The sequence below is a fragment of the Gopherus flavomarginatus genome, chromosome 2, assembly GCF_025201925.1.
Source record: "Gopherus flavomarginatus isolate rGopFla2 chromosome 2, rGopFla2.mat.asm, whole genome shotgun sequence".
Classification (NCBI taxonomy): domain Eukaryota; kingdom Metazoa; phylum Chordata; order Testudines; family Testudinidae; genus Gopherus; species Gopherus flavomarginatus.
Genome location: NC_066618.1, coordinates 241,632,688 through 241,653,634, shown reverse-complemented (window position 1 = coordinate 241,653,634; position 20,947 = coordinate 241,632,688). Strand labels below are relative to the sequence as shown.

General features: G+C 44.8%; 1 protein-coding gene across 14 annotated transcripts in view; it reads left to right on the top strand.

Moving 5' to 3' along the window:
- EYA1 (EYA transcriptional coactivator and phosphatase 1) overlaps positions 1-20,947 on the top strand; it is a 274,302-nt gene that overhangs the window by 63,622 nt on the left and 189,733 nt on the right. For 4 of the 14 annotated variants that reach the window (XM_050940922.1, XM_050940910.1, XM_050940908.1 and 1 more), the window contains exon 1: positions 20,426-20,622. The exons of 4 other annotated variants lie outside the window; for them this stretch is intronic. In XM_050940922.1, the coding sequence (XP_050796879.1) occupies positions 20,566-20,622 (57 nt within the window). In that variant the 5' untranslated portion in view covers positions 20,426-20,565. Of the gene's footprint in view, positions 1-20,424; positions 20,623-20,947 lie in introns of those variants that run through there. 6 more of the 14 variants (XM_050940921.1, XM_050940912.1, XM_050940909.1 and 3 more) reach the window with 3 other exon arrangements.

Genomic DNA, 20,947 nt, shown 5'->3' with positions numbered 1-20,947 from the left:
GAGGTCAGCGGGGCCGCCTGCAAGCGCGGAATGATGGCCGACAGCGACTGGAACCTGGGCAAGGGTAGCAAGGCCCTGGCTAGGGTAGAGTCCAGAACGGCCCCGATGAACTCTATCCTCTGTGTGGGGAGCAGAGTAGACTTGTCCACGTTGATCACGAGGCAAAGAGGCTGCTGATCCTGCGGACGTGGTCGCGGACCTGCAGCTCCGATGTGCCCCGGATCAGCCAGTCGTCGAGGTAGGGGAACACGTGAATGTGGCCGCGCCGAAGGTATGCGACGACGACTGCCATGCATTTCGTGAACACCCTCGGGGCCGTAGAGAGGCCAAACGGGAGGACCGCAAATTGATAATGTTGGCGGTTGACCACAAAGCGGAGGAAACGCCTGTGCTGAGGGGATATGGCGATATGGAAGTAAGCGTCCCGCATGTCGAGGGCGGCGTACCAGTCTCCGGGATCCAGGGATGGGATGATGGTTCCAAGGGATACCATACGGAACTTCAACTTTACCATATACTTGTTTAGTTCCCGCAGGTCGAGGATAGGCCTGAGGCCCCCCCTTGGACTTGGGGATTAGAAAGTAGTGGGAATAAAACCCCTTGCCCTTCTCGCTCTCTGGAACCTCCTCTATGGCTCCCTTGACGAGGAGCGTCTGCACCTCCTGACGGAGGAATTGCTCGTGAGAGGGGTCCCTGAAGAGGGACGAGGGTGGTGGGTGGGGGGGGGCGATGAAAACTGCAGGCGATAACCGGCCTGCACAGTGCGCAGGACCCAACGGTCCGATGTTATTTGGGTCCACGCCGGGAGGAAAAATGAAAGACGGTTGGAAAACTGCGGGGAAGGATCCGGAGGGGAAACTGGTACTGCGCCCTCTGGCGCACCTTCAAAATGAAGGCTTGGGTCCAGGAGGGGCCTTGGCAGAGCCTTGGTTTTGCCCCGTTTGGCCACCCGACTGTCTGTGTCAGTTGTTCCTGCCGCGGCGCCTAGTGAGGTCCTGCCACGGACGGAACTGAGGATACGGCCGACGCTGCTGCTGTTGGTTCTGCTGCCAGAATGGCCTGCGCTGTGTCGCAGGCGTATGCATCCCCAAAGACCGTATTATGACCCTATTGTCTGTAAGGTCCTTTAGTCTGGGGTCTGTCTTAGCAGAAAACAGGCCCTGGCCTTCGAAGGGGAGGTCCTGGATAGTATGCTGGAGCTCTGGCGGAAGGCCAGAGACCTGAAGCTAGGAAATGCGGCGCATCGTAAGCCCCGAGGCAAGGGTCCGAGCGGCCGAGTCCGCAGCATCTAAGGAGGCTTGTAGCGAGGTCCTCGCTACCTTTTTGCCCTCATCCAGAATGGTGGTAAACTCCTGACGGGCGTCCTGCGGTAACAGCTCTGCAAATTTTCCCGCCGCTACCCAAGAGTTAAAGGAGTAGCGGCTAAGGAGGGCCTGCTGGTTCAAGACCCTGAGCTGTAGCGCCCCCGCTGAATAGACCTTGCCGCCCAGGAGGTCCATCCGCCTCGCCTCCTTAGACTTGGGCACCGGGGCCTCTTGACCATGGCGCTCCCTGTCGTTCACCAACTGGACCACAAGGGAGCAGGGTGTCGGGTGAACGTGAGAGAACACGGATGGTTTGCTTGAAGGCCACGGAGGCGCTGAGCCAGTTTGATAGACCTCTCTATATGCCGACACCGACGATCTCCTCGGTGCCAAGGATCGGTACCGCGAGCCGTACCGGTGCCGGGATCGGGACCGGGAACGGCGTGGTAGTCGGTGCCGGGATCCGGATCGGGATCTGCCTCGAGGTCGGTGCCGAGAGCGGGACCGCGATCTTCGTTCAGCGCGGTGCCGGGATGGCAGTGGGGACCGGGACCTGCCACCGACGCGGTGCCGGGAGGTCGACCGGGATCGGGACCTACCACCGGCTCGGTGCCGGGAGGTCGACCGAGGAGCTGAACGCCGAGGTGAACGGCTCCTAGAGTCTCGGTGCCAGTGGTAAGAGGAGCCAGACCAGGACCGTGCAGATGCTGATCGGCGCCACGAGTGCGACCAGTACCGCCGAGGAGAACGGTGCCGGGACTGCGAGCGGCTCCCTGAGCGCGAGCGTTCACGTCTCCGGGGCAATCGGTGCCTGGACTCCGGAGACAGCGCTCTCAGCATCGGTTTGCCTCTGGAGGTTACCCGTCCCGGGGGTGCCGTGGTTTGAGGCTGCGATGGCTCCGTGAGCGCTATCAAGTTCCGTGCCGAGGCAAAGGTCTCCGGCGTAGATGGGACTAACAGCTCGACCCCTGATCTCAAGGGGGAGCTAGGAGGGGCTGGACTCGACGGACCTTCTGGACCCGGAGTCGACAGCAGCCCTGCAGACGGTGCCGCGGCCAAGGTAGGTGCCGGGCGTTCCACTCGAGCCTGCCTAGATGGTGTTGCAGACGTTGAGGGTCTTGGATCTGCTCCCGGTGCCGGGGATGGACGGTGCCGGGGAGTCTTGCCGGTGCCAGCGCGGTCCGGTGCCGGAGTAGAAGTGGCCGGTTGCGCCGCCGGTACTGGAGTCAGTGCCGCTTCCATTAGGAGAGCGCAGAGTCTTTGATCCCTCTCCTTCTTTGTGCGAGGCTTAAAGGCCTTGCATATACGACACTTCTCAATGATGTGCGATTCCCCCAGGCACTTGAGGCACGCGTCGTGGGGATCGCTAGTCGGCATCGGCTTCTTGCATGCCGAGCACTGCTTGAAACCCGGCGACCCAGGCATGAGCCCGGTGCCGGGCGCCGGGAAGGGCAACGGCCCACCCGCGAACAAGTTATACAACTATATACAATAAACAACTAACTAATATACTACTTTAAACTGTCTATAAAGCTATTTACAACTACGACTACGAACAGTGTACAAGAGAGCTAGGTACGTGGAGGACAGCAAGCCGCACTCCACAGTTCCAGCAACCGACACGGCGGTAAGAAGGAACTGAAGAGCGGGCGGGCCGGCAGGGGTATATATCAAGTACCATAGTGGCGCCACTCTAGGGGGCGACCTGCCGGCCCACTGGAGTTGCTAGGGTAAAAAAGTTTCCGGCAAATGTGCACGCGCGGCGCGCACACCTACCTGGAATGGATATGAGCAATCACTCGAAGAAGAACCAGTATTTTTAGCTACCGAAATCTTAATATCAGGAGACAGTGACTTTAATTGGTAAATCTTTGCTATGGAAGGCCTCCCAGGTGCTCTTAGACCTAAACATAATAAAGTAGTTATAGGATGTTTATTAGGGGAAACAAATACTTCCAGTCTCTGAACATGAATTGCATCCCCCTCACCCCAATTACACCTCTACCCCGATATAACACGGTCCTCAGGAGCCAAAATATCTCACCGCCTTATAGGTGAGACCGCGTTACATCGGGTTCGGTCTGGTGCCAGACTGGACTGGCTTTCCCAGCTGTGATTTAAAGGGCCTGGTGCTCCAGCCACTGCGGGGAGCCCTGATCCCTTTAAATCACTGCCGGAGCTCTGGCAGCTGGGCTTGGGCGGGGATTTAAAGGGCCCGGGGCTCAACACGAATTTGGATATAACGCGGTAAAGCAGCGGGGCTCAGGTGGTGCTTTAAAGGGCCTGGGGCTCTCCGCTGCTTTATTGCGTTATATCTGAATTCATGTTATATCGGGTCGCATTCTATCGGGGTAGAGGTGTACTTTAAAATAACTAGCATTTAGCTCCATTTTTTCATAACTATACTCTTTGAGGAAGAGATTTTGTAGATCCATCAGATATGATAGTGGATCAGTCATTAATGACCATGTTCACTAGGCAAATGGACTTCAAAGCTGGTATAAGATAGCTAATGACTTGAACTAGTTGAAATTTGTAAACAAGAACCCTGTTGCAAGACTTTTCATTTTGTCCTTGGCATGTAACTCACATTCTCATATAGTTTTTCTTTCTCCCTAAACATTTCTTATGTCAGGTTTGTGAAACAATAACCTATCCAGGGCTTCCGTGATTAGTTACCATATTGGCCCAACAACAAAATATCCTGATTACCAGGCACTAGTAAAGTATTCCACCTTTACTAACCCACGATGGTTTCCAGCTCTTCTTACTTTCTGAAATTGCTGACCTCTTCTAAAATAACCCCCCAAATGCAACTGCATTAGATATTAAATGGGAAGCTTTCAAAATCACAATTAAGGCACATGCTATATTCTAGGGTACTTGCTTTTAAAAAGGAAATGACTGAAAAAATTAACACGCACTAGAAGACACAATCTGAGTTATAACAGCAATATGTATTAAATCATTCAGGAGAAACTGCAGCTGAACTAACACAGTCTGAACAAATAAACTCTCCATAACAGATTCTTCAGCCACTGAACACTTGTCATTTAAATCTAAACAGAGAGGCTATGAATGGTTTGACAAAATGAGAAATTGCTGGCATGGTTACTTGGAAAAGATATGTCAGAATTATTCCTGCCATAGAAAAAGATGATTGTTATGTACAGTTGACAAAACTATTAACTGCACCTTTCAGTTTAAACCTGTGTTTTATCTGAAATGGTATTTAACTCGGAAAGAGTTACATGTTTCGTATGAAAATGCTCTTTGTGTAAATTAAATGAAAAATCATGCCTGATAAGCCTATTAGTAAAGAAGATGTTGTGCATATCATTAGAAATCAATTCCAGTGTGGGTAAACATTGAGCCAAATTGTTTCTTAATAAGCACACCTACATCATAATTGAACATTTTGAGCAAAGGTTGTGCAAATTGGTCAATCATGCTTTCATCAAAAATAGATGATCCAACTCAAATGAAGGTAATATTACAGTCCTTGCTAAGCCTAATAAAAGTTCTTTGGAGGGTGACCTTTACAGCCAATAGTACTTCTGAATTCAGATGTTAAAGTATTATCTAAATTACTAGCTAAATAAGCTGGAATTTAATTTTATAATGCACTGAAACCAATCAAGAGTCATACAATATTGTTCTACATCAGATAATCTCACGAGATTATTTCACATGTTTTATGTACAATCCAATTTCAAAGAACGGGAGTAATCTATTCTTGGTAGACCTGGAAAAGGCTTTTGATTCTTATAATGGCACTACTTATTTTCAGTTCTTAAAGGCATGAACTTTGGAACATCTTTATATACTAAGTCAAAGTAAATGTCTAACAAGGTAGTGCACTAGGAACCAATCTTTTTTTTGCCCCCTCCTGTTTCTTTTACCAAAAAACCCCCAGTACTCAGCAGAGCTGTCTTCTGTTGACCTCAATTTAGGCCGCTGCTGTAGCACCATTAGCTTTGCATTTTATGTCATTATAATGAAATGAATCAAGGTTAAAATGTGGCCAACTGAATATTTTCATATGTTGACAATGTTTTGATTTAGTCATCAAACCCAGAGTTTACAAATACCTCAAACTGCATTAACTTTTGAAGAGATTTGGTGCTAGATGTTAGGGGGTAGAGCTGCAGAGGATACAATTTACTTACGTATGGATATCCAAAGTATTCATCATGTGGATGGGGCCATGGAAATGGCTGACCAGGGGCTCTCTATTCACATGGAAGGTATCCTCCACTCATTGATCCTAGGGACAGAATGATTTCCGCCAAGATGTTCAGTAGAGAATTATTGTTCGGCCGCATTCATTATCGTTAATTGGCATAAACCTGTGAAAACAGACATCTCTGGATCTTCTAGCATGGTCCCCAAATGATAATTTGCAAAAGAGGAATGTAGACAGAAATATCATGAGATAATCAGGAGCAGTGTTTTATTACATTTGAGAGCTTCAACAATTTCTCTTGTCCGCTTGTACGATCTTATCAACAATCAGCTGGAAACCTAGTGAAAAAAGCTTCTGGTGGGGTAAGAAACCTTTATGGAGGTCTCGGGCAGTTGCAAAAAGCGAAGGCTCTGACAACAAGGATGCAGTGGCGTCAGGAGCAGGTGGGAGCAAAAGGCACCCAACTCCTCTGCCTGGAAGTTTCTGTCTTCCTGTGTAATTTTATGAGGTTGACTGAATTCTGGGTGTGGAACTGCACCTTCGTTCTACAGAGCTGCAAACTTCACAATCGACTGAATGTTTGGGGAAAACAGCATGAGGGAATTCCCCATGAAATAACAAGCTTTGATCTTCAGTAGGAGTGCTGATGTGGGTAAGATGGTCAAAAAAATTGGCCTTATGGACCTGATTCAGCAAGGTAAGCACATTCATAGCTTCAAGTATATGAGCAGTCCCACTGATGTCAATGATACTACATGCTTAAAGTTATGCATGTACTTTGACACCTTTATTAGAATTAACAGAAAGTGTCCACCGGTTCCATAGTTCCTTTTTTTCCTCATTTATTGAAAGATATTACACTGAACAAATATCAGACCAAATTCATAATACACTTTTATAAGGCATATAACAATACATTGTAAATTGGAACATCCACTGTGTAACAAAGGACACTCCAAATGAAGAATTCATTGTAAGAGCTACTCATAATGGAGGAAAGTGAAAGAATAGGACTCCCTTATACTGTACATCTTCCAAGAACTACACCTACTTCAGTGGTCCAACTTCCTGCTTTTTTTGAGTCAAGTAAAATGTTTTTGCTTAAACTGGATGCTGTTGTGACAGAGATGGCAATTTCCTGCAGTATCTTTGGGAGATTTTACTGTATTAAGTTTATGTACGATTAGGGGACAGGGATTGTATGTAATTCCACAGGGGAAGGGGATCACACTTCCTCCAAAACTAAGAACAGTGTGGGGTGATGAGGAAAATTCATTCAGGTTGTACTACGTTCAGAAAAGGATGGCACCACCTGAAGACATTCACATATACGAATTCAAACTGGATTCTCCAGAGACCAACAGACAAAGAAATTATTCTTGGATAAATAGCCCAAGTTTACACTAACACAGGGCTTCTGTCTGGTCCAGCAAATGGACAGAACCTTCTGTCCAACCAGGAGGTAGGGTGGGGAGACCAGCTAATCCTTGTGGAAGGTTAGAAGGATTGACACTGGCCAGAACCTTTGTTGGAGTTGGGGATGATCTCTGGCAAATCTTTTAGCATGTGTGTAGGTTCTTTTATTGTTTTTGCTGTGTTTTCTCTGTAAAGCTTTTATCATAAGAATAAATGTGCTTGCTTAGAAAGAGCTATGTGATAACTTACAATTGTTGGCAATTATGTTCATAGACTTCAAAAAGAAAGCAAAGTGCAGATACTAGCCTGTTTAAGCTACCTGGCTTGCTTGGAAAATCACAGTTTAGGCAGGGAACTATACAGCCTGGAGAAATCCCTGCTCAGGAAGGAGAGAGACCCACCTCCACAAGAGAGGTGATAGCTGTGAAGCCAGGAGCCTAGAATTGGTGTCTGTCACAGGGCACTCCCTCCGCTATGTGGTGTGCCACATTGCATTATCTCATTCCGTCACTTCATAAACCCAATTCCATCATGGTCATAAGCATGCCCAGGCTGTTTTCCCTTAACCACATATACTATTTATTCCACAGTTCTTTGGCAAACAGAACAAGACATAGGCATACTGCAAGCCACACAGTGTGTCTCTTTTACATGGTTTTCCCTCTGAGCCCTCCCCTTCCTGTTCTTCCTACTTATATCCAGTCAATTACCGCCAGTTGTATCAATATTTTGGTAATTACAATCCAAATGCTCATGATCCCGCAATAGAAAGTGATTAACTGCTTCCCTCTGAGCGTGCAGCTTTTTTTGTGCTGCAATAACATCAGTGATCAGGGTGCTGCTGCTCACACTCTATCACAGTGTCCTCAAAGGGCCATGGAGGGGAATATGGGTGCTGTTGCCCTGAACTGTGACAGTTATGATTTTTACTTACTAGTTACATTAAATAATATTTTTCATTGGTCAGGAATGAGGACCCCATTGTACTAGGAGTTGTAAAATCACAAAGAAAGGCACGGTCCCTTCTCCATAGAGCTTACAATCCAAGAGGTTAACAGTAGTAATGGTATAAACGAATTCTAATCTGGTGATAAATCAACCAGGGTAATTTCATATGATTCAAGTTATATCTAGGTACTTGTGGCCTGATTGTCTTTCCTTCATTGAAAATTGTGAGCAAGTTCACTGGAATCATTATCAGTGAGAGGATAATCAGTTCCTTAAAACGATGATCGGCTTTGGATAACGACAGTTTTGAAGCACTATTGTAGCAAGTATTTGAATTGTGTGAATTTTAAACAATATGTTATGGGTTTGTTTCAGTTTCAGTTTAATTTATACATTAATTTTATTTTAAAATGATTAAAAATAATTATATGGATCTCGGAACCCAATTTTATGTGGTTATGAGTAGGGGGAATCTTGCATCTTTAATTCAAATTGTTTTATTATACTTCTTGCACAATTTATAATTTGCCGGAGCTTGAAATATGTACTCAACATACACTATCCTAAGAGCTAAACAAGAGAGAAGAAATCTGCCCTCCCTCCTCAAGTCATACCACTTGGAATTCAAAGGAGTGGAATGTTTGGTACTGGTATTGTTACCGTTAAATAAAGTTGATTAATGAGCAGTATACAATCAGCTTTTCCTTGTACGTTGTTGTTTTACGCTTTGAACTGGCAAAGATTCACCTATGTGTTTAACCTTGTGCTCTGAAAGTAATATGGTTTAAGTCAGGGGTCTGCAACCTATGGCGTGTGTGCCAAAGATGGCACACGAGCCGATTTTTAATGGTCCGCTGCGGCTGCTGCTGGGCCTGCTCAGCCTGCTGCCGAACCCTGGCAGTGGCCTGAGTGGGGCCAACAGCCAGGACCCCAGCAGGCAGCAGCGTGCCATTAAAAATCCTGCTCGGCCTAGCCCGTTCTTCTCCGCCCCCGCCTACCACTCTCTCTGGCGGGGGCAGGGGGCAGAAGCAAGCTTGGTGCTGTCAGCTGCTGCAGTAGGGCAGGCTCCGCCGGCAGCCAAGCTTCCCCCTCCCCCGCCTCTTCCCCCAGCGTGTTGTGTCATGCCCCGCCTCCTCTCCCTCCCTGCCCCCGATGGCCTTTGCCAGGGAGGGGAGAAGAGGAGTCCCAGTACTCTTGCTGCTCAGACTGGGAAGGAGGCGGAGAAGAGGAAGGAGCAGGGCCTTGGGGAAGGGGGGTGGAATCAGGGCGTATCCCTCCAGCCCCCTGCTGTGAGCTGCTCAGGGCAGGAGGTTGGGAGCACCCCCCGATGCCAGCCCACCCCTCTGCCCTGACCCCTGCATCCCCCTCACACATTCCCACCTGCACCCCTCGCACCAAGTGAGAGCTGCCCAGGTAAGCACTCTGCACCCAAACGTCCTGCCCCAACCCTGAGCCCCCTCCCTCATTCTAGCTCCTGGCCAGACCCTGCAGCCCACCCTCCAGCCTGCTCCTTCACCCCCAGCCCTGTGCTCAGTGCAGAGAGAGAGGAAGAGAATGGGTCAGAACCAGGTAGAAGGTAGGTACCCATTCTGTGGGCCAGGCAGGGACCCCAGACTGGCAGCGGGCTGAGCGGGGCCAGCAGCCGGGACCCCGGCTGGCAAGAACCTGCGGATGGAACTCCAGACCGGCAGCGGGCTGAGCTGCTCAGCCCACAGCTGGTCTGGGGTCCTGGCCCCGCTCAGCCTGCCGCCGGTCTGGGGTCCCGTGCCCCGGCCCTGCTCAGCCTGCCGCCAGCCTGGGGTTCTGGCTGCCAGCCCCTTGCCAGCTCGGGTCCCAACTGCTGGCCCCACTCAGCCCACTGCCAGCCTGGGGTTCTGGCTGCTGGCCCCTTGCCAGCCGGGGTCCTGGCCACAGGTCCCACTCAGCCCACTGCAGGCCTAGGTGAACGGAACCCCAAGTTGGCAGTGGGCTGAGCAGGCCGGTGGCATAAGATCAGCATTTTAATTTAATTTTAAATGAAGCTTCTTAAACATTTTGAAAACCTTGTTTACTTTACATACAACAGTAGTTTACTTATATAATATATAGACTTAGAGACCCTCTAAAAAACGTTAAAAAGTATTATCGGCACATGAAACCTTAAATTAAAGTGAATAAATGAAGACTCGGTGCACCGCTTCTGAAATGTTGCCGACCCCTGGTTTAAGTCAATGGGACTGCTCACAATGGATATGAATTTAAGCATGTGCTTACAAATTTGGAGGATTGGGCTTTTGACTGTAAGCTCTTTGGGGCAGGCACTGGGCTGATTTTCGTGTGTGTGTGTGAGCAGTGCCTAGACATTGTGTGTGCTACTAGGACAGAAATTAATAATAAAAATAGTGTATAAATTTGCTCACTCCAGTAAACCACTAGAGGAGAATAAACTAACAATTTAAAAGTACCTACAGATTTAATCAGCAGATATTCTTGTTGAAGGCTGATGACCTTTTCTTCATTAGTATGAATTTACCTTCAAGGCAAACATTTTTCAATCAGTGCTAATTTGCATATAATTTATCAAGAGAGAAGGAGAGCAAAATAATTTTATTTCAAGATTTCCCTTTGTTTTAAGTGTCATTAGCAGTTCTGACTAATCGGATTTTTACAATCTCATCAGGCGCTTTTAGAAAATCTCTGTGAACTCATCTGGAGGATGCATTTATTCCTAAGTGTCCTGTATTGCATTACAGCACAGTAACGAGTCACCGACTGCTACAGATGTTTATATGAAACGCAATTAACACTCTGCCAATTTAGTTTTTATAGGGACGCAATCAATTTTTATTCATTTTAAAACCAGAATGCCTTCTTTTATTGTGTGCTGCCTCTCTGCTGATTATATAGCTAAACAAATTATTCTTCTGTTTGTAGTAAATGGCAGTGCTTAGGCAGTAGAGTGGCACATTATAAACGGAGCGCACAAAAAGGAGATATTAAATACTGGTTTATGGCAGTACAAGCAAGAAATATTCCTTCTAAAGGCTAATTCTAAAAATAAATTTTAGTTTTGTTTATTTAAAAAAGCACTTAATATTTTTTGGCAGTTGGATTGCACAATTTGTAGATTGATCTTTTTGGAGGGAGGAGAATTGTGATGTTTCTAGGCATTTATAAAAGGCCTGTTCCTGTAAGGTGCTGAGTATCTTTAATTCCCATTTTCCTTTTGGGGAGTTAAGAATACTCAGCCCTTACAGAATCTTTCCTAAAAGTTGTATATTGTGCCACTTCAATTAACAAATCAAACTTATTATCTAACTGCAATGAAAAGTACTAAAGTATTATAAATAATAGTCTCTAAGTTGAGAGAGATCCAGAGGAGTCAGTATACTCAGCAAATAATGAGCTTTATTCTTCAGTGGTATGCAAGGGCTGCAAAGGCTCATACAGACTAAAGATGGATTGAATATAGACTCATCATTGAACTCTCAGCTTGTCTACTGATGATATTGCTGTGGTGCTAGGCATTCAAGATCAGACAGGCATTGAGTGTGCAGGGGGAAGTGCAGAGCCAAAAAGAGCATGGGCAAACTGGAAGGGGGTTTAAGACTCTCACATAGAATACACTTTACTGCAGTGGCCATCTGTGGCAGTTAACACTCCCATCTTAATATAGGTTCCCAGCTAACCTTAAATGGGGACAGATGTGTGCCATGTACCTTTATGCAAAATGGATTGCTGTGTGTTAGGTTTTCTTCTGTTTTGGAAGCATGCATGCACTGCTTCCTACATTTCCTGGCCTGTTTTTAATCCTCTTGACTGCCTTTTTGGTCCACATGCAGCCCAAGAATCTATAAAGCAATAGTTTATCTTTTGTTAGCAATTCATCTCATGTCACCCTCTGCCTTTACGACTATTAATATAATACACAGAAATTTATGGCTAACCCAGTTAGCTACCTGTAGTTTATATGTCAGCATAAATATTGCCAATAGCCAGCAAAAACAATTAGACTGTATCATAATGAATATGCGGTGGGGGAGGGGGAGATTAAGGTTGCACATGCAACCTTAATTCTGGCATTTCCCAACTTTTTAGTTCTTGACTTTGAAACCTTAATAATCTTTTAGCATAGTATTTTTGTGTATTTAATTTCCTAGATTTCTAAAATTCAAACGGAAATAACAGAAATTCCATCATTTGCATCATATTAATAGCTGAATGGGTCGTCAATAAGAATGGAACCCCACCCCATTAGCTCAAGTGGCAGAGGTCTGTAACTGAGAACAGTAGTACATTGTCATTTTCTGTGTGGGCCAACACTAGAAGAGTGCCATTTGGTTTCACAGGAGTTTGCTCGCAGCAGAGAATTGGTGGGTTCCATTCCAGGCTCTGGAGGGAAGTGTTCTCTAGCGGGCGTAGACTCTTTTGTCTTCCACCCCCCAAGTGTGATCCCTTCTGGCCTTACCCTTCCAACTTGTACTTGCCTTAGTCCTGTCTCTTCCTCACCCCCGACTCTTCATCCTAGTCCTATTCTCCTCACCTAGACAGTGCTGCTCTCCATTCCTCAGGTTTCTCATCCCAAGTGCATTGTCCTTGCATAGCAAGTCCTAGTCTTACTCCTCCAGAGTCCCTACCATTCCAAATCCCAGTCTCCTTGCCCAGCCATCCACAGGTCACTGCCCACTTGCAGCTCCTTGCCAAGATTCCCCATCTTCTGGCTCCTCGTCTATCTCTCTCTGCCATGTTTCCTGTTCCCACCAACTCCTAGACTTAATCTGCCCTCCTTTCTTTCTGATTTCCTTTTCCAGTCTGTCCCTTCCCCCTGCTACTTGTCCCAGTCTTTTTGAACTATCTTTTTCCCCATTCTCCTCCCCCCAACTCCTCATCTGATCTGTCTTTTTGCCCCATTGATTTTGAGTTCTAGCCTGCTCCCTCACGAGCCTGAACTGATCTAATTACACTCAATAATGTATTTTCCCTTGCTGCCATCTCAGAAATGGCCAAAAAGTTGAACCCGAGGTAGAAACCCAGGATGGAAGATTTCAATCTGAATAGTTAAAGTTTGGGGAAATTATAAGCAATTGAAAACTGTGTCTTATAATGGGAAGTGTTGGGCAACCTTAATTGGTGATGCTACCAGCCCAGTCTATAATCCGATTCAGTTCTTTTGCTAACTGTTCTGCTATATTTTTTTGAAAAGATCTGGTTTGAAAAATAACATGCAGTACCAAAGATTTTTCATTATAGACCTGTTTCACCATTTCTTTGACAAATCTTTGCTCAACCTGTTTTGTGATGAGCAGTTCCTTTTTGGATCACTTACATTTGGGCCTAAGCATGGCTGTGTTTTGGTTTGTTTTTCTTCTTCCAAGTACCATAGCATTGATCTGTTTGGTTACTGTGTGATCATAACTCCTTGAAATACTAATGGAAGTTTTATATGCAGGCCTCAGTGCAGGATTACATTCCTAAAAGAAGAAACAGAATGAAAGGTGAGATTAGGCTGAGAGAAGAGAGTAATGATAGCTAGGAAATGAGAGTACTGCCAAGGAAGGAGGGAAGTGATATGGACCCTAGTTTTCATTATCTTTAAAGCTTTCATGTAGGGTGTGTGTTTGAGTTTTCTGGGCTCCACCAGCCAAGGGACCAGGAGCTGTGATGCCATCTGTGCCAGAATCTGAGGCTTCCATGACACAGTACTTCTTCCAAGCTTCAAGGCCAACTGCCAGAATCCTTCTTGCTGCAAGACTCTTACCGATTCATTAAGGTGAAATGTAGCCACATATGGAACATCGGAACAACCTATGGAACAATTCATATGTTCAAGTGAAATAAAAATGTAAATAAAGGAAAAAATGTGAGAAATTCTACCCGGCCACCATCCTCTTGTTCACCATAGCTCCTCACCCTCTTGCTATGTCTGCTGTGCTCAAATTGTTTTCAGTCTACCTTGACAGTTATAAGCCCTTGAGGGCAGGGGTTTTCTTGATATTTGCCTATAAAACACAATGTATATTCATGGTACTGTGCAAATAATTGGTTATAATGTTGGCTTATTTACGGCTTGGTTCTGCAAGGCGCAGAACATTTTGCCTCTCATCAAGCCAAGCACTTAAGCATGTGCTCAGGGCTGTCCTTACTCACATGCAAAGTACGCAGCTGCGTAGGGCACCAAATTTCCTGCTGCTCCAGCCCCTGCTGCACTTCTTCCTCAGTGCCCCCACCCTGCTCCACTCCCATCCCGCCCCTTTCTCACTCCAGCTCCGCCTCTTCCCGCCTCTGCTCTGCCCCAGCCCTGCCCCCACTCTCCTGAGCTTTGCAGCATGGCTGGGCCTGCACTCACCAGCGGCAGGAAATGCAGACCCAGCTACGCTGCTGGTGAGTGCTGGGGAGTGGTTTCCCCCTGCCTCCCAAGCCAACCCCCCCCCACAGAGGCCTGGGGCTGTCATGGTATAATTCCCTACTCTGAACCTTAGCGTCCAAAAGATGGGGTACCAGCATGACTTCCTCTAAGCTCAATTACCAGCTTAGAACCTGTAGCGCTGCCACCAACCAGGAATTCCAATGCCTGGTACACTGTGGTCCCCCCAAAACCTTGCCCAGGGACCCCCAAGTCCCAGACCCTCTGGATCTTAACACAAGGAAAGTAAACCCTTTCCCTCACCGTTGCCTCTCCCAGGCTTCCCCTCCCTGGGTTACCCTGGAAGATCACTGTGTGATTCAAACTCCTTGAATCTTAAAACAGAGAGGAAAATTCACCTTCTCCCCTCCTTCTCTCTCCCCCTCCCAGACTCTTCCTGAGAGAGACAGTAACGCTAACACAGAGAGAAATAAGCCTCTCCCCCTTCCCTCCTTTCTCCTCACCAATTCCCTGGTGAATCCAGACGCCGTCCCCTGGGGTCTCACCAGAATAAAAAAACAATTAGGTTCTAAAACAAGAAACTTTTAATTAAAGAGAAAAACAATAAAAATTATCTTTGTAAATTTAAAATGGAATAGGTACAGGGTCTTTCAGCTATAGACACTGGGAACACCCTCCCAGCCTAAGTATTCAAGTACAAATTAAAATCCTTTCAGGAAAATATAAATTTGAACTCCTTCCAACCAAATACACATTTGCAAATAAAGAAAACAAACATAAGCCTAACTTGCTTTATCTACCTAGAACTCACTATTCTGAACTTATAAGAGCCTGTATTGGAGAGATTGGAGAGAAACCTGGTTGCACGTCTGGTCCCTCTGAGCCCCCAGAGAGAACAACAACCAAACACTAACAGCACACACAAAAACTTCCCTCCCTCAAGATTTGAAAGTATCCTGTCCCCTGATTGGTCCTCTGGTCAGGTGACAGCCAGGCTCCTGATTTTGTTAACCCTTTACAGGTAAAAGAGATATAAAGTACTTCTGTTCTATTAACTCCTACTATCTGTTTATGACAGGGCGCACCCCCCTCGCCCCCACAAAGGCCTGCCCCCCCATGGGGGCATTGTTTAGGGTCCCAGAATAGCTAGGGATGGCCCTGCATAGGCTTAATTTTAAGCACCATGCAACATAAAGCTGAGCATGTGCTTAAATGTGTGGCTGAATTAGTCAAATGCTCAGCACCTTGCAGCTCTTAATCTTTAATTTTCCTTTTGAACCACGATTAATATCTGAATTACACAGATATTTTTATGTAATTAAAAAACTACTGAATTTTCCCTCACAAATCTAGCCATAAACCATGACATAGTTTTATGTATTTACAGAAGAGAAAAATTGAAGTTCACTTATTTGTTCTTGGTAAAATACATTCCCTTCCTAATAACTTCACAAAGTGTTGCAATTCAGATTTAAAGAGAACCTTTGTAAAGTTTAATGAAAAACAATTTTCAGTCTGACACCTAAAGTTAAATCATGTATTCAGATTTATTCTGTAGAGATTTTGCTTTTCTTATTCAACTATTTTGACCTTATCTAGCTTGCTGTGGAAAGTAACCAAATACTGCCACCAAAGGTGCTAATACTAATTATTCACAACCAAGCTCAGAGTTTTCCTAGGCCTCCCTGCAGACAGCATTAAGGCCTCTTGTTTCACCTTTAAAAATTTATTAGTATTCAAGTTCAGTGAATCCTTGATGAATAATTGCAGAAAATAAATACCCATAGTAAGTACGGAAAAGGTGAACTGTAGGAATTGTTCTGATGCTTTGCCTAGAAATTAGATGAGATACATATTAGACTTACTTTCCTGTTTCTGCTGGCATTTTTCAAAGGAAATGCTAAAATGACTGTGATGTTTTAAAGTAGTATTAGAAAGATAAACCATTGTAAAACGGGGTGAGGGGGAAAGGCTGAGGGGGAGAGAAAAAAATCCAAAATTGACCAGTTAGGACACTCTAATGAGTGGTTGAATGCACCTCAAAATGAAAAACAAATGTTCTGTGTTACGTTTAATAGCAAGCCGCCTATTCAGATTGAGGTAACTGGACCATCTACTTGGATAGAGGACAGGAACAATATAGATCTTGTGCAAGATGAATTTATACATGTTATATGTTTCATAGATAGTATTATACTGGTATGTTTCCATACTTTTTTTGCTATTAGCTTTAAGGCATATTTAGCATGATGACTGAAAATAGAGAATCTTGTTGTACCATAAATGTTGCTTTGAACAGGGCTGTTCTTTTAGCAGGTATTTGAGGACTCTGCTTTTATAAGAAATATAATTTGCATGATACACAGAAATTTTTTTTGTAGTCTGACCTTTCAGTGGACCAAAAAAACAAATACAATATATAATTATACAATATACAAAAAAAAGGAAATTGGGAATTTATCAAAATATATACTTCAGTGTAGAGCAGTATATATTTTGATTTGGTATTTGGATAATGCATTCTTTTAAGAGTTCTGTTCCTCTTGTCATTCATTTGAGTTGGGAAGCATACATATAGTAGATTGGATATAGAATGGAAAACAATGAATTCTCGATTTATAATCCTGAATCTCTGAATGACTCAGTTTTATTTTCTTCATCTGTAAAATGGGTATGATAATGCAATTGATACACACCTGCCTCATGGAGATGTTATGAGGATTAAGAAATTCAATAAATACTAATGTAGAGTATCAAGTATCAGAGGGGTAGCCATGTTAGTCTGGATCTGTAAAAGCAGCAAAGAGTCCTGTGGCACCTTATAGACTAACAGACGTTTTGGAGCATGAGCTTTCGTGGGTGAATACTCACTTCGTCGGAGCATCAGACGAAGTGGATATTCATCCACAAAAGCTCGTGCTCCAAAACGTCTGTTAGTCTATAAGGTGCCACAGGACTCTTTGCTGCTAATGCAGAGTACTACATTTAGGAAGGAAAAATCAAATCCCCAACTACAAAATGGGTAATAACTTGCTATGTGATAGTACTGCAGAAAAGGATTTGGCAGTTATCGTGGATCACAAATTGAGCAGGAGCCAACAGTGTGATGCAGTTATAAAAAAGACCAATATTCTGGGGTGTTGTACATCAGATATAGGCGCTAACTGTCCCACTCTACTCAGTGCTGTTCAGGCCTCAGATTGAATACTAGATCCAGTTCTGGTTGCCAAACTTTAGGTGAGATGTGGATAAATTGAGGAAGTCCAGAGGAGAGAAACAAAAATGATAAAAGGTTTTGAAACCTGAGCTATGAGGAAAGGCTAAAAAAAGGGCAAGTTTAGTCTTAAGAAAACCATGGAGAGACCTGATAAGTTTTCAAATACGTTAAGGACTTTTATACAGTGATCAATTGTTTTCCAGGTCCACTAAAAGTAGGACAGGAAGTAATGGGCTTCATCTGCTCAAGGGAGATTTAGGTTAGATATTAGGAAGCTATAAAAGTAGTTAAGCACTGGAATAAGCTTCCAAGGAAGGTTGCGGAATCCCCATTATTGGAGGCTTTTAAGAACAGGTTGGATAAACATCTCTCGGGGACGGACTAGGTATGCTTGGTCCTGCTTTGGTGCAGGGGTCTTGACTAGATGACTGCTTAATTTCCATTTTAGCTGTACATTTCTGAGAGTCTAAGTTTAATGCATTAAAGTTTGACTAGCATATGTATAAAGTGCTGTACATTTTTAGAACACACATGTTCACATGCAAATAAAGGAACTGATTCACTGCTATATGACTTTAGTTTTACAACAGAGTTGCACTGGTATAAAGCTGGAGTATTCCAGTGTTGAATCAAGCTTTTAGACTGCAGGGATAAGGATTTAATCAGGGTAGTTAAGATTTTAGATTGAAAATCTGTCTCTTAACTCATAATTATGTGTTTAGCCACATTGGGCTGGATACTGCAGTCCATCTGTGCAATGCAAAGTGAACTTAATTTGGTTGGCCATTTGGTTTGCAGAATCTCTGGTGTGTAGGGGAAATTTCTGAAGATTTATAGCTGGTAGAGGCAGCATAGCTATTTCCTACATCAGCTGTTCCATCTTCCCCAGCATAAGAGGGAGGCATAGGTGCTAACTCCGTGGGTGCACTGGCGCCGGAGCACCCATGGGAAAAAAAAATGGTGGGTGCTCAGCAGCCACTGGTGGGCCCCGCCGATCAGCTCCTCTCCCTCCCTCGCAGTGCCTCCCGCCTACCATGGATCGTCTGTTCAGCGGCATGCAGGAGGTACTGGGGGAGGGGGCAGAGTGAGGGTGGGGAGTACAGAGAAGGAGGTGGGAAGAGGCGGGGCAGGGGCAGAAAGAGGTGAGATGGGAGTGGCGGTTTGGGGGAAGGGGTGGAGTGGGGGGTTGAGCAACTCCGGGGAAATGAGAGAGTCAGTGCCTGTGGAGGGAAGTGTAGGGAAGGAAAGCTCACAAAGAACTGTTCCAGATTATTTTATCAATAATCCACAAAGTAAACCATCCCCAAGTAGATGGTGATATGAAGCGTTATGCTTTCCAGAAGTAGACCTTGATGTGGTAGATCATAATGGCACATATGGTGGGACAAGGTGTGGTGAAGTCAAGCTGCCCTATACCTGATCTTCTCAAGATTATAGCAGTGGCAGAAGTTAGAGTAGGCCCCCTGCTGCTTTAGCTTGACAGCTGAGTATCAGGGAGCCACCACTATCTCTCTCTGGCTGCCCCTCTCCACTATATCTGAGCAGTGCTCAGGCATCATATGAAATGGAGGCCATTATTTTTGTATAGTTCATAATAATTTTTGTCATATGTGCCATTATGATCTACCAACGTCTACCATAAGGGCTAATATAGAATGGCTAGTACTGTTGTACATACCCTGTAGTGATAACTGTATCAATTCTAACTCTGTTAATTCTTCTTAGTATTGGGGGAAGTAAAATATTATTTTTTATTTTGCATAGCCAGTGGATGTTTGTTGTTCTCTGTTGGCTGCAGAAGGTTTTTTGGTTTATATGTCTCTTCTCATAGTTTAAATAGTCTGTTACTTTCCTTAGTCACACAAGTTTTCTCCAGAGGTCAGTGGATCTTTCCTCACTTGTACTATTCTAACATCCTAATGTGGTCAGATGAACAAGCTGTACCCTTTCCCCTAGTTACATTCTATGCCCTTTCTTCACCTCTTCAAGGTTATCAGCCCTGGGATGAGGACAGAAGGATGAGAATGAAAGAGAGAGTCCTTATGGGTGGTTTTCTTCATTACATTTTCATTTCTCATCCAAAAGTGATTTTTTAATTTTATCTTTTCACTTTTGGTCATTGGTTTCTTCTGGAACTTTTGTAATTACGTGTTCACTTTTCCATCTGTAGCCATGATCTTGGCTTTCTATCTTCACTAGCAGACTCAGAAGTCAAATATTGTCACTATTAATGAAATCCTAGATCCTAAATTTCCTCTAAATTTGCTTCTGAGAATTTCTTTTAATTTCTCTTTTTAAACCATCTTTATCAAATTAGATCACGTTTCCGGTTTCTTAATGATTTTCATAAACATTTTGGGAGTTCTGCTCCCCTTCCTCTCCCCAAGGTCCTTATCTTGTCTCTTTATGTGAAATCTTAGTGAGTTCTTTAATAACACTTAATTTTCAAGTTAAGGAGCAGTATATCTGAGTCAATTGACCCAGGCTCGGAGACTCACTGCTGCAGGTGTTTTTGCAGTGTAGACGTACCCATGGGCACAGCACATGGTTTTACCAGCCACTTTGTGTATGTCTACACTGCTGTTCCCCACCCAGGTAGACAGATTCTTGCTAGCATGCTAAAAACAGCTAGGTGGATGTTGCAACACAGGCTAGTGTACAGGCTCCCAAGCTCACCAGAGCCCATGCTCCAGCCCGAACCAGAACCTCCACATGGCTATTTTTAGCGCACTAGCTTGAGCCCCACTAGCACAAGTTTGGCTCTCCAGGCTGGGAGGTTCACTCCCAGCTGCAGTGTAGACATACCCTAAAAGATCTGGCAAACTTGTACCAATATTGGAATGGGTAGGGTATTGCTTTTAGCTGCCTTTTTGGTCACAGGCTTACAACAGAGTTGCAAAATAGACAGTCTTGGACAGCTAGGCCAGATTTATTAAACAGAAGGCAAAAAGAGACTGATTGGAAAGAGATAAAAATAAGGTGGGGGGAAGAAAAGGACATGTGGGGAGGAGGGAGGTGTATGACAACAGGAACCCAAGTCTCGTATTATAGGTGCTGTTCAGGATTTAGCTCAAGTTGGTGGAGATAGTGATATCATCTGGGTCCCTCTCTCTGACCTGGAGTGGCCAAGACGACTCTCAAGATCTCGAGGATGAAGGCCCAGTGGTGTCAAGGTGGATCGTGGGGTGGCAGCCCTGATGATAAAATGGTAAAGCTTGCTCTTTTCAATCCATCTGTCCTTCATGCCGGTATCATAATTATACCTCCTCAAGAAATCTTTTTTAAGGACTCCCAAAAGGGGTGATAAGCAGAATAGCTCACCTTCTCGTTATTTTGTTGACCATTTAGGCCTAATTTCTGATGCACCTATTTTGGTTTATTAATTTCTGGTTCCAATCTCCTCTTGTTTACCTGATGTGATGTTAACATAGTCCTTGGATTGTATTAGTAGATCTTTTTGTTTGAACTAATTCAGCCTTTTTCTCCTTGTGTCTCTTTTCTATCAGCGTTCATTGTTACAGGTTCCTGTAACG